We start from the raw sequence: 13,187 nt of genomic DNA, 5'->3' as shown, positions 1-13,187 counted from the left end.
GGCGTAACTCAGTCAAATCAGCTCGGATCAAGCAACTTGAATGATGGAAATGATGGGCTGGAGCAGGAGAATCTTTCACATGCAATGGATTTTGCAACAACGCTGATTGTGAGGAAATGGCTGATAGCGTGCAATATATAGACTATTGTGGATAGTCATAAAGTATAATCCATCAATCCTTCCAGTCATGCAAGATAGCTGTGTTACACAAACACGTCCCTCTGCATCTTTTGCTCCGCCAGGGTCTAGCTATTCGACAATGAGGGGCCAGTCCCCGTAGCGAAGTGGTCAAGATCCCGCCGACCTTCCCGCCAACTCGAGTTCGATCCCGCTTGTGAGCACTTGGTGCCGTCCTGATTATGCCTTGAGCTGTCCTCTGTTACGCCTTCGGGCTTTCCTTTAGCCTTCGGGCTGTTATGCCTTCGGGCTGTCCTCTGTTATCGCCTTCGTGCTGTCCTCTTGTTTGTGCCTTCGGGCTTACCTCTAGTTTAGATTTATCTGGGAATCCAAACCCAAATAAAGAACATTTGAATACAAAAAAAAAAAAAAAGCTATTCGACAATGAACGAGGATCACTTTTCATATACCATCACGCTTGCAGCATAGTAAAACCATAAAGATAGCCATAGCTCAAAATCTTACTATCAATGTTGAGGTCTTTAATAGAGCAAAGTTGCTCGGCTGGGTCAAAGCGATCTTGTGTCAAAACATGAAGTTCATCGTGGCCATTCCCAGATTTGCCCAATGTCGCTACCAGCCAAAAACTTTTCAAGAGGTCGGCCAGATTCCAATTTGGCTGGTGGCGGCATTTGCGAAATCTGGGTTGGCCACCACGATCGTGAAGCTTGCACGCATGATCCAGTTGACCCCGCCGGGCAACTTTGTTCTATTAAAGACCCCACGCTTTATTGTAAAAGATAGAGATACAGGTACCTTTATGTTTTACATATGCCGTAAGCGTCATGCTATATGAGAAGTGGCCTTTGTTCATTGTCAAGCAGCTAGACCGTGACAAAACCAAAGATGCAGAAGGATCGGCTTGTGTAACAAGGCCACCAGGATAGGACGATTCGAATTCATGCGTCGACATTCAATCACACCAACATTCTTTGTGAAGGCCGCCTCATAAATGTACCGACTCATCGCCGCTCCAATCACTCTTTGCGATCATAGAAATACTCACAACCACCATGCAGAGAACAAGGATGTTGTCGCCTACACATCTCTTTCTTCCATCTTATCGCTTTTATCGCTTTTTTCGATTACATACCGACACCTTCAAAAGACAAGTTGATGTGAGTGTGATGGTGGATGATCTTATTTTGTGAGTGATTCATGCTATTAATTCTTTGTGGTGCTCTACGACGTTTCATTGTTATTCGACTTTCATTGTTGTCATTGTAATGTTTGACTCTTTTATTAACAAGCGATGAGAAAGTTACAGCAGCATAAAAACAGGCTCTACAGCAATAGACAAAGAGCTGTAGACGTTGTATCAAATTACCTTGTCAACACCTTTAACCGCTGTCGCATTGAACCAGGTACAGCGAAGTGATCTTGTAGTCTTGCACACGAGCATACCAATAATGCCTGCCTTATATACATCTATACACATTGGCCTACGTTGTTCTGTATCCATGATACCGCAAATGCTGATAGCGTATCCCCCTTCCACAAGGAAAGAAATATAGCAGAGTTATGCCTTTTGGTTTTACCGTGGATAGATTTGCTGAGTTGTAGTTGGCTAATTCGCGTAGATGAAAAGAGGGTAATATTCATTGTACTCTCTCGAGGGCTACTACTTGAACATGTAACCATCATGATGGGGTCACCCATAATGACACCTGCCTGTATCATTCATCACCTCGATTACTCGATACTTGGCTATTGGTGATACATTGTATGGTTACATTTACGTCATCAATTCAACAACGGGACACCATCCCCAGGTTGTTGCTGCTGATCGGGTGAAAGGCACCATGACTGGAGCATGGGAACTATTAAACATCCAATCAGGAGCTGAGGTGATAAAAGAAAGCAAAAGAATTCGACGCAATGTTTGCCAGAAAAAGTTACTTTGTGATTTAGTTGTTGGGTATGTTCATTTCAGTGTAGCGACTGCTGATCTTATCCCATTCAAGGATCATCATTGCTTATCGCTATCCATATGCTGGTCACCTGTTGGTGCGGTTGATGAGTGACAACATGAGGGAAAATGACGACTCTATTGATTCATTGGGAATGTTTACTCGAAACCTACCTTTAGGAGGCCGATTAAGAAACATCTGGAAGAGGTTAATAGGCTTACACAAACAACAGCAGCATCACATACCACACAAAGTTAGGGGGTGTTTGCGGCAATGGTGTTCACCAGCCAATGGTGTCGCACATGATCGGCACGATTCTACCGTCAAAATCCGACAATAAGCGATTATGGCATACCCCGCTTGATGCCATCCCACCTTTATATACCTCGCCCTTTTCCGGTCATATCTTATTTTTCTTCCCTCGCACTCACTCGATAGCGCTCACGTCCAAATACAATTGACTTTATTACCATGTCATCCCTACAAGTGGATTGGAAGAGCCCAATCACTCGACGCATCATTCGATCCTATATACCTGACTGGGTATTGGTGGTTGTCATGGCAGCCGTATTCCTTGGAGTCGACAACATCACTCCTTTCCGCCGAGAATTTTCACTCGAGGATAAGACAATTATGTTTACTCATTCGGCAAGAGATTCTGTACCCATGTGGCTGGTAGCAGTAAGTGGATGATAGGATGCATGAATTGCTACGCAACGAATTGACCTTGTTGCATGTGGCGGTGGATTAGATTATATGCTGCATCATACCTATCATCATCATTGCCATCATATCCCTTGGTCTCAGACGAAGCTTGGTCGATTGTCACAGTGGCATTCTCGGTAACACATGTTCTGCCAAGAACAACATCATGGATAAAAGGCAAAAAATGGGATAGATGAATTTATACTCGTCGTGTGTAAATGTTTGTGTTATGTAGGTCTTTGTGTAAGCCTGAGTTTGTGTGCCATGTTGACTACGGTTATCAAGGTAAAAGTTCCTTTTCTGGATCATTTTGATTCTCTTCATTGTGCAACCCGATCGGCTCGGCACTTTTTTGTGTTTTTCATTCGCCACAACAACACGTCTCACACACGCTCTCTTGGCTTTAGGTATCAGTTGGAAGACCAAGACCTGATTTTATCGACCGATGTCAACCACCAGCTGGCTCGTCCGATCCAGAATTTGGATTATCCAATTACACCATTTGCACAACGCCTGCTGATACCCATGACATGATAGATGGATTCAAGAGCTTTCCTAGTGGACATTCATCATGTACGTTGTTGAGATTGTGTATCATTGCAAGTAGGAATGAGGTCACTTAAAATGGAGTTACCAGTTTCATTTGCAGGTTTGAGCTACCTTGCTTTCTACCTTGCCGGAAAGATGCAGATGTTTGCGGATGAGCTTGGGGTAAGGGACATAGGGCTTCACCAACAAATGCAATGCATAATAGCAGCCAACTTACCTATACTATCAATCATAATAGCGTACCTACAAAGGATTTCTTTTTTCATTTCCTATCATTGGTAGCTTGCTTGTAGCCATTTCCAGAACGGAGGATTACCGTCATCATTGGCAAGACGTGTTTATTGGATCGTTGCTTGGTATGTGTATGGGAACATGATGTCTTGTCATTTGCCGTTTATGCTAAATGGATAAATCAAAAGGCCTTGGTTGCGCGTATTTTGCTTATCGGCAATACTACCCGGCTCTTGGCAGAGTAACATGCGCTACACCATTCAAGGCCCGTTTGGATGGATTCAAAGGTCGTGCGACCAACTTGCAAGTTCCCGATGGACCATTGCAGCAGCCCAACTATGGTGCCAACAATGAGCTTCCTATGGTTGACCAACCATTGCAGACCGTCAATGTGGATGGCGGGGATTATATTACACAGCACAATGTACGCTGATGAATGATGAATGGGACATTGTAGTAATGTCATTTCCCACCTCCCCCATGTGCTCTTTGTATTTTGTACCATTCTATTTGACATAATGATACCATCATCTCTCCTCCTCCTCCTCTTGTATGTTGTAATCACCCCCCAAACAAACATTCCATATCTCCAAATATTTATTACCATAAGGGGATTGTATCATCTTCTTCCACGCTATAAGCTATGCTGTGCAAGAATAAGCGATGGATCACACTACCAATGCAATGCTTCAAATGTGAATGAATATGGCTTGGTAGCTAATGCATGTTGAGCAAGGTCTTCAAATTTCAATGGCTGACGATACAACGAAGTTTCAATGCGGTGCCTGGATCAGCTTAATGTTTTGGATGCCAGAGTAGCACAATGATTCGTTCGGTAGCGTAAATACAAATGGTAAGCAAGGACCCTTTTTCTCTCTCTTGCGGGTCGATGCTCAACGTTGGTATGTGTAACATGAAAACATGTGTGTCTTGCCAACTATGCACAATCATTGACACACGCACACACACACGCACCAGCCACCACCCTGAATCACATTCATTTTCTTCATAGAAGCAAGAGAGCGACCTCTGAGTCATAATAAGCTGTAAGCTGTTTCTCATTTTCTATTCCGCTGTTGTTCTCCTCCTCTTCTCCACTTCCTCCTTTATTCAACAAGATGGCAATCCTCGATGAACTCAATGACAGAGATGCCTGGGCGCTCTTTTTCGGTTATGCGAGTATCGCCTGTTGGTTCGTGGTGTTTACGCCGTGAGTGTCATTCGCGATCGCACGATCGGGTCAGCAGTAGCTTGTGTGATCAGGTTTTTCATGTGTCAAGATAGACAATTATATGAAAACTATCGCCTCAAGAATACGGATGGTGTCTCTGTACAGTTCTTGCTATTATGGATCTTTGGCGACATTTTCAACTTGTTGGGCGTGATCCTTGAGGATCTATTGGTCACCATGGTAATATGAACAATGCATACACACACACACACACACACAAAAGATATTCACACACACACCACCATGATACGATCTAGCTACTTGTGGCAGCCTATTACCTTTTGGCCGATTGTTTATTGATGGGACAAGTTCTCTATTATCGACTCTTTTCTCAAGGATATTGTGACGATGGCGCATCTGTTACCAGCAACGAGACCACGCATCTTCTTTCCGAGCAGATCGAAAATGTGGATGAGGAAGCATTCAAGGAACGTGCCGACAAGTTGTCTGAGCGTACGCAAAAGATCGTTCGAGTATTCGTCTTGTCAAGTGTGGTGTTCATGGCATTCACATTGGGTGTTTCGGCTTGGTACTTTTTTGCTCCATCTGACGATCCTGTGGATTTCAGCCAATGGCATGTTGTTGCTCAGCTCCTCGGTTATGCAAGCGCTTTTCTCTATTGTGCATCTCGTATTCCCCAAATCATGCAAAATTTTCGAAAGGAGAGTGTTGAAGGTCTCAGCCTGTGGATGTTTATCTTTAGTGTCACGGGCAATCTCACTTATTGCATTGTAAGTATCAAGAAATGGTAGGATGGTGGAATGGTATGCTTATTGGGTGTATGTTTATGTAGTCCATCTTTGTCAAATCCATGGATCGTACCTATCTGTTGATCAACTATCCTTGGCTGCTGGGCAGTGGTGGTACTTTGTTCTTTGATTTCACTGTAAGTATGCTTACCATGAGTCTTTGGATGTAAGGCTAATAGGGGATGGATGTATAGATCTTCTTCCAATTCTACATTTACAAGATTGCATCCAAAAAGTAAACACAAGCAGCTCTTTGGCGAGCCATTTCATTTGCATCCCTTCCCATATCACAACAAAAAGCAACCTTCTTTTATCCCCCCCCCTCAAGAAAAAAGAAGCTACATTTCCTACACAGTAGAGCTATATCAAAAGAATACCATTGTCTTCATTTCATTTATCATCTTTCATAAAAGCTAAAGTTCTTGCATGTGATTTGGTGTCAATGATGGGTACCAAGATATCAGGAATTTCAGAGACCAGTCATGTGGATGATGATGGCTGGCGTTTGTGGTATCACCTTACAAGCTGCTTCAATTTGTTATTTATCCTCTTTCTTTTCCTTTCACACTCTGGAACATGGCACCGGATGTTTCATGCTATTGTGGCGTTGGTGCACGTAAGCTGGTGACCAAGAAAGAAGGGCGAAACAAAGGACGTTGGTTCTGGACGGTACGTTTATGCAAGTGCAGCAGCCACCCAGGCACGAAGGGCATATTTTTTGACATGACCGCCACCTCATTAGTGTCCAACAAGACAATGTCGATTCTTCAAATGGGACAACAGCACACCAAGAGAAACCGATGCAACCCCATTGCAACAGCAAAACCAGAGCACTCTTCAACCGAGCAATAGCAGTAACAACAACAACGGCAGTGCATTGATGATATCTCAACCACGCCCTGCAGCCAGCAGCAACACTGCTCGAAGCAATACCAATCATGCTCACGAGCCTATTCAGATTTATTTCATGATTCATTCATCCAACAAGATTGGTATTCGAGTCCAATGCGATCCTCAAGTAATAGCAGCTTTACGCAGTATACCAGCACAATGGGATCCAGTGGCACGTCTATGGCTTGTCTCAGCTACCAAAGAAATGTATGACAAGGCCATCCATGCCATCACATCATCCACTGCTCGCTTGGGTTGTCACATTCATCCTTTACCCAAACAAGTCATCCATATCCTTGAACAAGAAGAAGGCAATGGCTCCTCTACTGTTGCTGATAAGGATGAACGATTGACAACTATTCAACAATCGCATGTATGGCCAATCCTCAAAGAGTTTCAGAAGCAAGGTGTACGTGAAGGTCTACGCAGAGGAGGAAGAATGCTTCTTGGTGATGAGATGGGTCTTGGCAAAACCCTTCAGGCTCTGGTGATATCACAAGCGTATAAAGAAGCATGGCCGGTGTTGGTGATATGCCCATCATCTCTTCGTTTTACTTGGAAAGGCGAGATCAGACGTTGGTTGAAGATTCCCGAGGATGAAATCTATGTCGTGCTCAAAGGTGGTGATTTGGAATTGACCGTCGCTGCAGCTGCAAAGCATGGTGCCACTGCCACCAAAACGGTTCAAATGGATGGCTTTATGATGCAGGTGGATGGCAGTAATGATGATGGACCAAGGAATTCAAAGCGACGAAAAACACAATCAACCAGCACCACCACGCCAAAAGATATCCAATTTTACGTGATCAGCTATGACTTGGCCACCAAAGATATCGAGACCATCAAAAAGTGCAAGTTCAAGTTTATCATTTGTGATGAGAGTCATTACATCAAGTCTCCGCAGGTAATATTAGGTATCATCGCTGCTGTGGGAGTGATTGCCAATTAACATGCCATCTATGTCCAATAGACCAAGCGCACAAAGGCCTTGAAACCAATTCTTCAGAAATCGGATCATGTACTTCTCCTATCAGGCACGCCTGCTTTCTCACGACCGATTGAGCTATTCACTCAAATCAACGCCCTATGTCCCAAGCTATTCCAATCACGTGTTGCATTTGGTGATCGTTATTGCCAGCCCCAGGTCACACCCTACGGCGTTCAATACAAAGGTATTACTCATGAAAGCACAATGAGAGTGGTTCATTCATACAAATGACTATGATTCTAGGAGCGCAAAACCTCTCAGAACTCAATTTCATCCTTGAAAAGACTATTCTGGTGCGACGTCTAAAGGACGAAGTTGGCCTTGAACTACCAGCCAAGATGCGCCAAACAGTGATTGTACAGCCATCTCAAAAGGACGCCAAGGCAGTGAAACAGCTAGGCGAGGGCTTGGATCGATTGCAAGGATCAAAGGATGGTAACCACGAGAAGCAAGCCAAGCTGCTGGAGATGGTAAGTGATGGGATCTCTTATGGACAACCACCCACTATAGTGGCTAACTTATCATCATAGTATACTGCCACAGGCCTTATCAAGATACCCATTGTATGCGAATACCTGAATCATATGCTGGAAAGCACCGAGGAGCGCATATTGATCTTTGCATACCACAAGACAATGATGGATAGCATCGCAGCAACGCTCGAGAAAAACAATGCAAGTGATTGACATTGATGATGATAGTTAGGCCACTACTAATAAGCCGTGCTTAGGTCGAGTACATTCGCATCGATGGAAAAACGGATCCCAGAGTACGACAAGAATTATGCGAGAAGTTTCAATCGCCTACCAGCAAGGTGCAAGTAGCTCTCTTGAGTATAGTGATCGGCGTTGGTTTGACCTTGAGTATGGCAGATATTGGTTTGTAATCGATTTGAAAACAAAAGGTGCTGGATATGATGATGGTGCTGATTCTGTTTTCTCAAAACAGTCATCTTTGCTGAACTTTTCTGGACACCTTCTCAATTGCTCCAGTCTGAAGATCGTGCTCATGTAAGGCCTCTGCTTCAAGATTTTGGTTATCAACAAAGACTAACATGCGCTACGTCGTTGGTTTCTAATAGCGTATGGGAAGAATTGGACCTGTCACTGTAAAGTACATCCTTGCTTTGAACACATTAGGTAAGTGCAAGTGGTTATCCCACCGGATAGTGTCTTACATGTCACAATTTATTTGCAGACATCACGTTGTGGAAGATGATCAAGAAAAAGCTGACCATCATTGGAGAAGCTATCGGTACGAAGGGAACAATGATGTATAAGGAGGCTGTGCAATGACTGATTTTTATGCTCCTATAGATGGGAATGCAACAAAGGTCACTATTGATGAGAAGCTCACCACAGAATACGAATCGATTGAAGATGACGGCTTTGAGGAAGAGGACCTAGATGAAGAAGGCTTAATTGATATCACTGAGAGCACTTGTCAAAGCATTGCTTCCCAATTAACATTCTCCTAAACTACCCGACACGAACACACATCCCTCACTTAGCAAAGATTCCATGCATTGATATCCTTTTTATGTAGCTTTTATCCTAAACATGTAGCTCACATCTATGTTACAAAACATCCAATAGTAAATGGTATCCCTATTTGGCTTGCAATCATGTCAATGCATTGGTCTAGTTTGAGAATTACTGAATTTGGTCAGTGAAATTAAGGTGGGCGACTTAAATGCTAGCTGCGTCTTCTCTTTTCTCTTCTCCACTCCTCCTCCTCCTCCTCCTCTCCTTTAAAATACCATGGGTAACGACGGTGGATCTATCCCTCGACGCATTGAGCTTGTCAAAGAGAAGCAAAAGGAAGTCAAAGTCAATCCCGATCTTGAACGTGTCGCTGCATGGTTCTATTGTGCTCTATCCAAGGTGAGAAGGCATTGCATTCGAATAACGAGATCGTGTGGACTCATCCTTTTTTTTGCCATAGCAACCGTTGCAACCACCGATCGTCGCATGTGGTCTAGGCAAGCTGTACAACCAAGATGCCATTATCGAGTATATGCTTGACAAGAATGTCTATGGCGATGGTGACAAGATTTGCTCGCATATCACTTCTCCAAAGGACACTGTCAAGTTGACCCTCACTCCCAATCCTGCGTTTGACGAGAATGATGCTGCCAAAGACTCGACCACCATGGGCCATTTGGATAAGGATATTCAAAGTCGATTCATTTGTCCAGTATCAATGAAGGAAATGAACGGCAAACATCGATTCGTCTATCTCGATACATGTGGATGCGTCTTTGCAGAGCAAGCATTAAAGGAAGTCAAGACATATGAATGTGTATCGGTAAGTTGGTATACAGGTTTCATGCTAGGAATCATTTACTGACACAGGTTGTAATAGTGTGGCAAACCTTTTGAGCGAGAGAATGTGATCGTCATCAACCCTGCCAAGGAAGAAGTGGATGGAATGAGAGCTGTTATGAAAGCCAAAAAGGCCAAAGCCAGGGCTGAAAAGGTAAGAAGGAAGAGGAAAGGAATCAGATCATGTGGGATAAGAGATTAATCAATGGATTTGGGTATATAATAGAAAGCTAAAAAGGCTGCCAAACAAGCGGATGGAAATGGTACTACTGAAAAGAAACGTAAACGAGAACAATTGGCATCCGAGTCACCAAGATCATCCAGTGCAAGCACACCTCCTCCACCCAAGAAATCCAACATCTCATCGGCAGCAGCTACGGCTGTGATGGGCAAGGTCGCTCAAGAGCTTGCGGAGAAGCAAAAGAACACTGAAATGTCCAAGGCGATCAAGAGTATCTATGAGAAGAAGGAAGTCAAGGGCAACTATCTCACTATGGGTACCTTTAATCGTTATGCTTAAAAGATCTGTATATACCATTTTTTACCCAATAAATCCATCCTTGTGCACATAATAAACATCATCGGATTTCTCACGGAATGGAGAACTGAGTTTTGTTTCCTTTTTGTGCATGCGGATCAGCGTTGTGGTGTGCTTACGGATGATCATGCAGACTACTATGCAAGAAGGTAACCCGCTGCTGCATCATATAACATACAAACCCCCTTCTTCGTCCCATAGGTTCCCAGTCAAACTATAGAAAGAAAAGAGTGAAAAGGTGATTTGGATATAGTGATGTCGACTGCTGCACTTGCATATCACATGAGAGCCAAAAAAAAGTACCAAGCGGACACCATATATCGACCATCGTGTGACAGCGGGACCTTTCTCTCTCTCTCTCTCTTAGGTCGTGTTCTTGGTTCTTCTTGTACAGATACACTTCTTTCTTTTTTACCTCTTACTTTTTTATTCCCCCCACTTCCACTTGACTTTCAGATAACCAAAGTAAAAGCAATATGAGCCGAGACGACGAATATGACTATCTCTTCAAAGGTATGTGCTTTCTACTATACGCGCTTCCGTCACACCAACTCATCTGGCGTTACAGTTGTCCTCATTGGTGACTCGGGTGTCGGCAAGACCAACCTTCTCGGAAGATTCACTCGCAATGAATTCAACCTTGAGTCCAAGAGTACCATTGGTGTCGAATTTGCCACTCGTAGCATTCAAGTCGATAACAAAGTAATCAAGGCCCAGATCTGGGATACAGGTAAAGAGACAGAGATATCGCAGGGGCGACACAGCGAGAGGGGGTGGATAAGCATGACCCTTTTCTTCAAGGGGGTGGGGTTTTGGTTACGGTTGTCGTGGTGATGATGATGATCCTGCTTGGAACACCCTATTTTCTTTTGTTGGAGTTACACAATCCCATTCTTTTCTTTTTATTGATCATACTATTGCTTTTATTTTGTAGCCGGTCAGGAACGTTATCGTGCTATCACCAGCGCGTGAGTATCTCTGAAGAAGGAGAGGGGCGAAAAAAGGACATCTTTTTGACTCAAACATGATGGGTGTGTTTTTCAGATACTATCGTGGTGCTGTAGGTGCATTGTTGGTGTATGATATTTCAAAGCACTCGACCTATGAAAGTGTGGGACGTTGGCTCAAGGAGTTACGGGATCATGCAGACTCAAACATTGTCATCATGCTTGTCGGCAACAAGAGTGATTTGAGACACCTGAGAGCTGTACCTACCGATGAAGCCAAGCAATTTGCTGGTAAGTGACATGGCACCTTCAAAGTTGAATGGTTATTGATGGATCACCGTTTACTATAGCCGAGAATGGTCTCTCTTTCATTGAAACTTCGGCTTTGGATGCTACCAACGTTGAGCTTTCTTTCCAAAAGATTTTGACTGGTATGATGGGCGAGAACGGGAGGGCGAGAAAAGAGATCACGCAGGATGAGGGTTGTTTGTTTTTTCTCACACATCTGCTATAGAAATCTACCGTATCGTATCCAACAAGGCCCTTGAATCTTCCAACAATGCCATCAAACCTACCGGTGGTCAAACGATTTTGGTGTCACAAACACCCGAAGAGCAAAAGCAAGGTGGCTGCTGCTAAAAAGGCTTGGTTTAGCTTGGCAGCTAAGAATAAACTTTACCTGCGTATCTGCTGTGTATATATAATCCACAAACACTTTCCCCTTCCCAACTTGTCTTTTTTCATTCTACAAGATATAAAAGGATTTTATTATAAACTACAATAACAACAACTTGTTGGTAATGATGTGCTGGAGTTGACTTTTATAAAGGTTAAGACATGAGTGGTCATGAGAACAAGCGTGATTGACGGATAGCTGCAACACAAAAACTTTGATATCAGGTACGTCGCTCACGTGGAACCACCCGTGTAACATTTCGAAAAGTTAAATGCAATCTTGAGTATTGGATTTTTCCTAAAAGATGGAGGGTGGTGAATAACAAGATGATGTTGGCATTTTAGTGAGAAGGAAGCTGGTGATTTTTGATTTGGCGTGGTGGAGGGTTTCAATTTGGCGTCGACTCTTTTATGCGATGGCGTATACTATATCATTGTTTCTGGTGTTCTCCCTTTTTACATAACATCCAGTGTCGCGTCTATGGTAAGCTTCTAAGCGTAGCTGAGAATCATCATCGTCCGAATTCGTTCATCAAGCAAGGAAGTGCTACTTGATAGTGGGAGAAAAGTAGACGCCATTGTATAATTGTATAAGAGTCGGCGCCAAGCAGCTGAAATTCTCCACCATGCCGAATCAAAAATCACCAGCTTCCTTCTCACTAAAATGCCAACGTCATCTTGTTATTCACCACCCTCCATCTTTTAAGAAAAATCCAATATTGGCAGGAATCTGCAATCCTTTCCATTCTACACAGGTGCTCACCAACCAAGGATGCGGCATGCAGCTGAGGTTTCCTTTAGCTAACGCCTTGAACATCAATGCAGGCATTATGATGGACAGCATTTAATAGTATAGGTGTGTCAAGGTACGTGTATGAAAATAGTGGTTGCATATCACGTTTGGTGCAAGGGAAGGTCGAGATGCATAAACCAATTTGTATACAGTATGTTCAATGCGCACGGATTTATATATCGATGGGTCACTTATCCTGCAACTCAATGCAGGGATCACTTTACTGTTTCTCTCAAGGTCATCCCATCCCTCCTTATTGTACCACAAAAAGGCATATACTTCTTGCATGACCGATATCCGGACCACCTTTATTGTTTCCATCTTCGAAGCTAATTATGTAATCCAAAAGCTAGCAAACTCCAAGTGCGTAATAAATAAACAATGCTTTATTCCATCTAGCTACTTTGGCCACTATCGTTGTCTTTGTCGTACGTCGTCATCCGTACTCGTACTCGTACTCGGCAACAGTCGTCATTCTC

The 13,187-nt window shown here is 43.5% G+C and overlaps 5 protein-coding genes across 5 annotated transcripts; all 5 read left to right on the top strand.

The window, feature by feature from the left end:
- Positions 1-2,558: 2,558 nt before the first annotated feature.
- O0I10_001577 (uncharacterized protein) lies at positions 2,559-4,005 on the top strand (the record flags this gene model as incomplete). The annotated part of the gene is made up of 7 exons (XM_058481671.1): positions 2,559-2,768; positions 2,839-2,929; positions 3,028-3,077; positions 3,200-3,365; positions 3,430-3,503; positions 3,580-3,697; positions 3,761-4,005. 7 exons carry the CDS (start codon positions 2,559-2,561, stop codon positions 4,003-4,005), a joined length of 954 nt encoding a protein of 317 aa, XP_058347528.1.
- A 685-nt stretch (positions 4,006-4,690) lies between these two features.
- O0I10_001576 (uncharacterized protein) lies at positions 4,691-5,791 on the top strand (the record flags this gene model as incomplete). The annotated part of the gene is made up of 5 exons (XM_058481670.1): positions 4,691-4,782; positions 4,857-4,983; positions 5,061-5,534; positions 5,597-5,689; positions 5,747-5,791. 5 exons carry the CDS (start codon positions 4,691-4,693, stop codon positions 5,789-5,791), a joined length of 831 nt encoding a protein of 276 aa, XP_058347527.1.
- Positions 5,792-6,128: 337 nt separating this feature from the next.
- On the top strand, positions 6,129-8,908 carry O0I10_001575 (uncharacterized protein; the record flags this gene model as incomplete). The annotated part of the gene is made up of 10 exons (XM_058481669.1): positions 6,129-6,221; positions 6,295-7,347; positions 7,414-7,615; positions 7,675-7,901; positions 7,962-8,105; positions 8,162-8,309; positions 8,380-8,441; positions 8,513-8,570; positions 8,629-8,685; positions 8,748-8,908. The coding sequence occupies 10 exons, from the start codon at positions 6,129-6,131 to the stop codon at positions 8,906-8,908; spliced, it is 2,205 nt and encodes a 734-aa protein (XP_058347526.1).
- Positions 8,909-9,191: 283 nt separating this feature from the next.
- On the top strand, positions 9,192-10,275 carry O0I10_001574 (uncharacterized protein; the record flags this gene model as incomplete). Its single annotated transcript, XM_058481668.1, has 4 exons — positions 9,192-9,314; positions 9,376-9,738; positions 9,796-9,909; positions 9,982-10,275. The coding sequence occupies 4 exons, from the start codon at positions 9,192-9,194 to the stop codon at positions 10,273-10,275; spliced, it is 894 nt and encodes a 297-aa protein (XP_058347525.1).
- Positions 10,276-10,769: 494 nt separating this feature from the next.
- Positions 10,770-11,879, top strand: O0I10_001573 (uncharacterized protein; the record flags this gene model as incomplete). Its single annotated transcript, XM_058481667.1, has 6 exons — positions 10,770-10,806; positions 10,862-11,023; positions 11,228-11,261; positions 11,338-11,531; positions 11,591-11,671; positions 11,755-11,879. The coding sequence occupies 6 exons, from the start codon at positions 10,770-10,772 to the stop codon at positions 11,877-11,879; spliced, it is 633 nt and encodes a 210-aa protein (XP_058347524.1).
- Positions 11,880-13,187: the final 1,308 nt, after the last annotated feature.

Source organism: Lichtheimia ornata, assembly GCF_029851405.1.
Source record: "Lichtheimia ornata isolate CBS 291.66 chromosome Unknown scaffold00004, whole genome shotgun sequence".
NCBI classification, from domain to species: Eukaryota; Fungi; Mucoromycota; class Mucoromycetes; order Mucorales; family Lichtheimiaceae; genus Lichtheimia; species Lichtheimia ornata.
The sequence above is the reverse complement of the archived record's forward strand: the minus strand, read 5'-3'. Positions and strand labels throughout refer to the sequence as shown.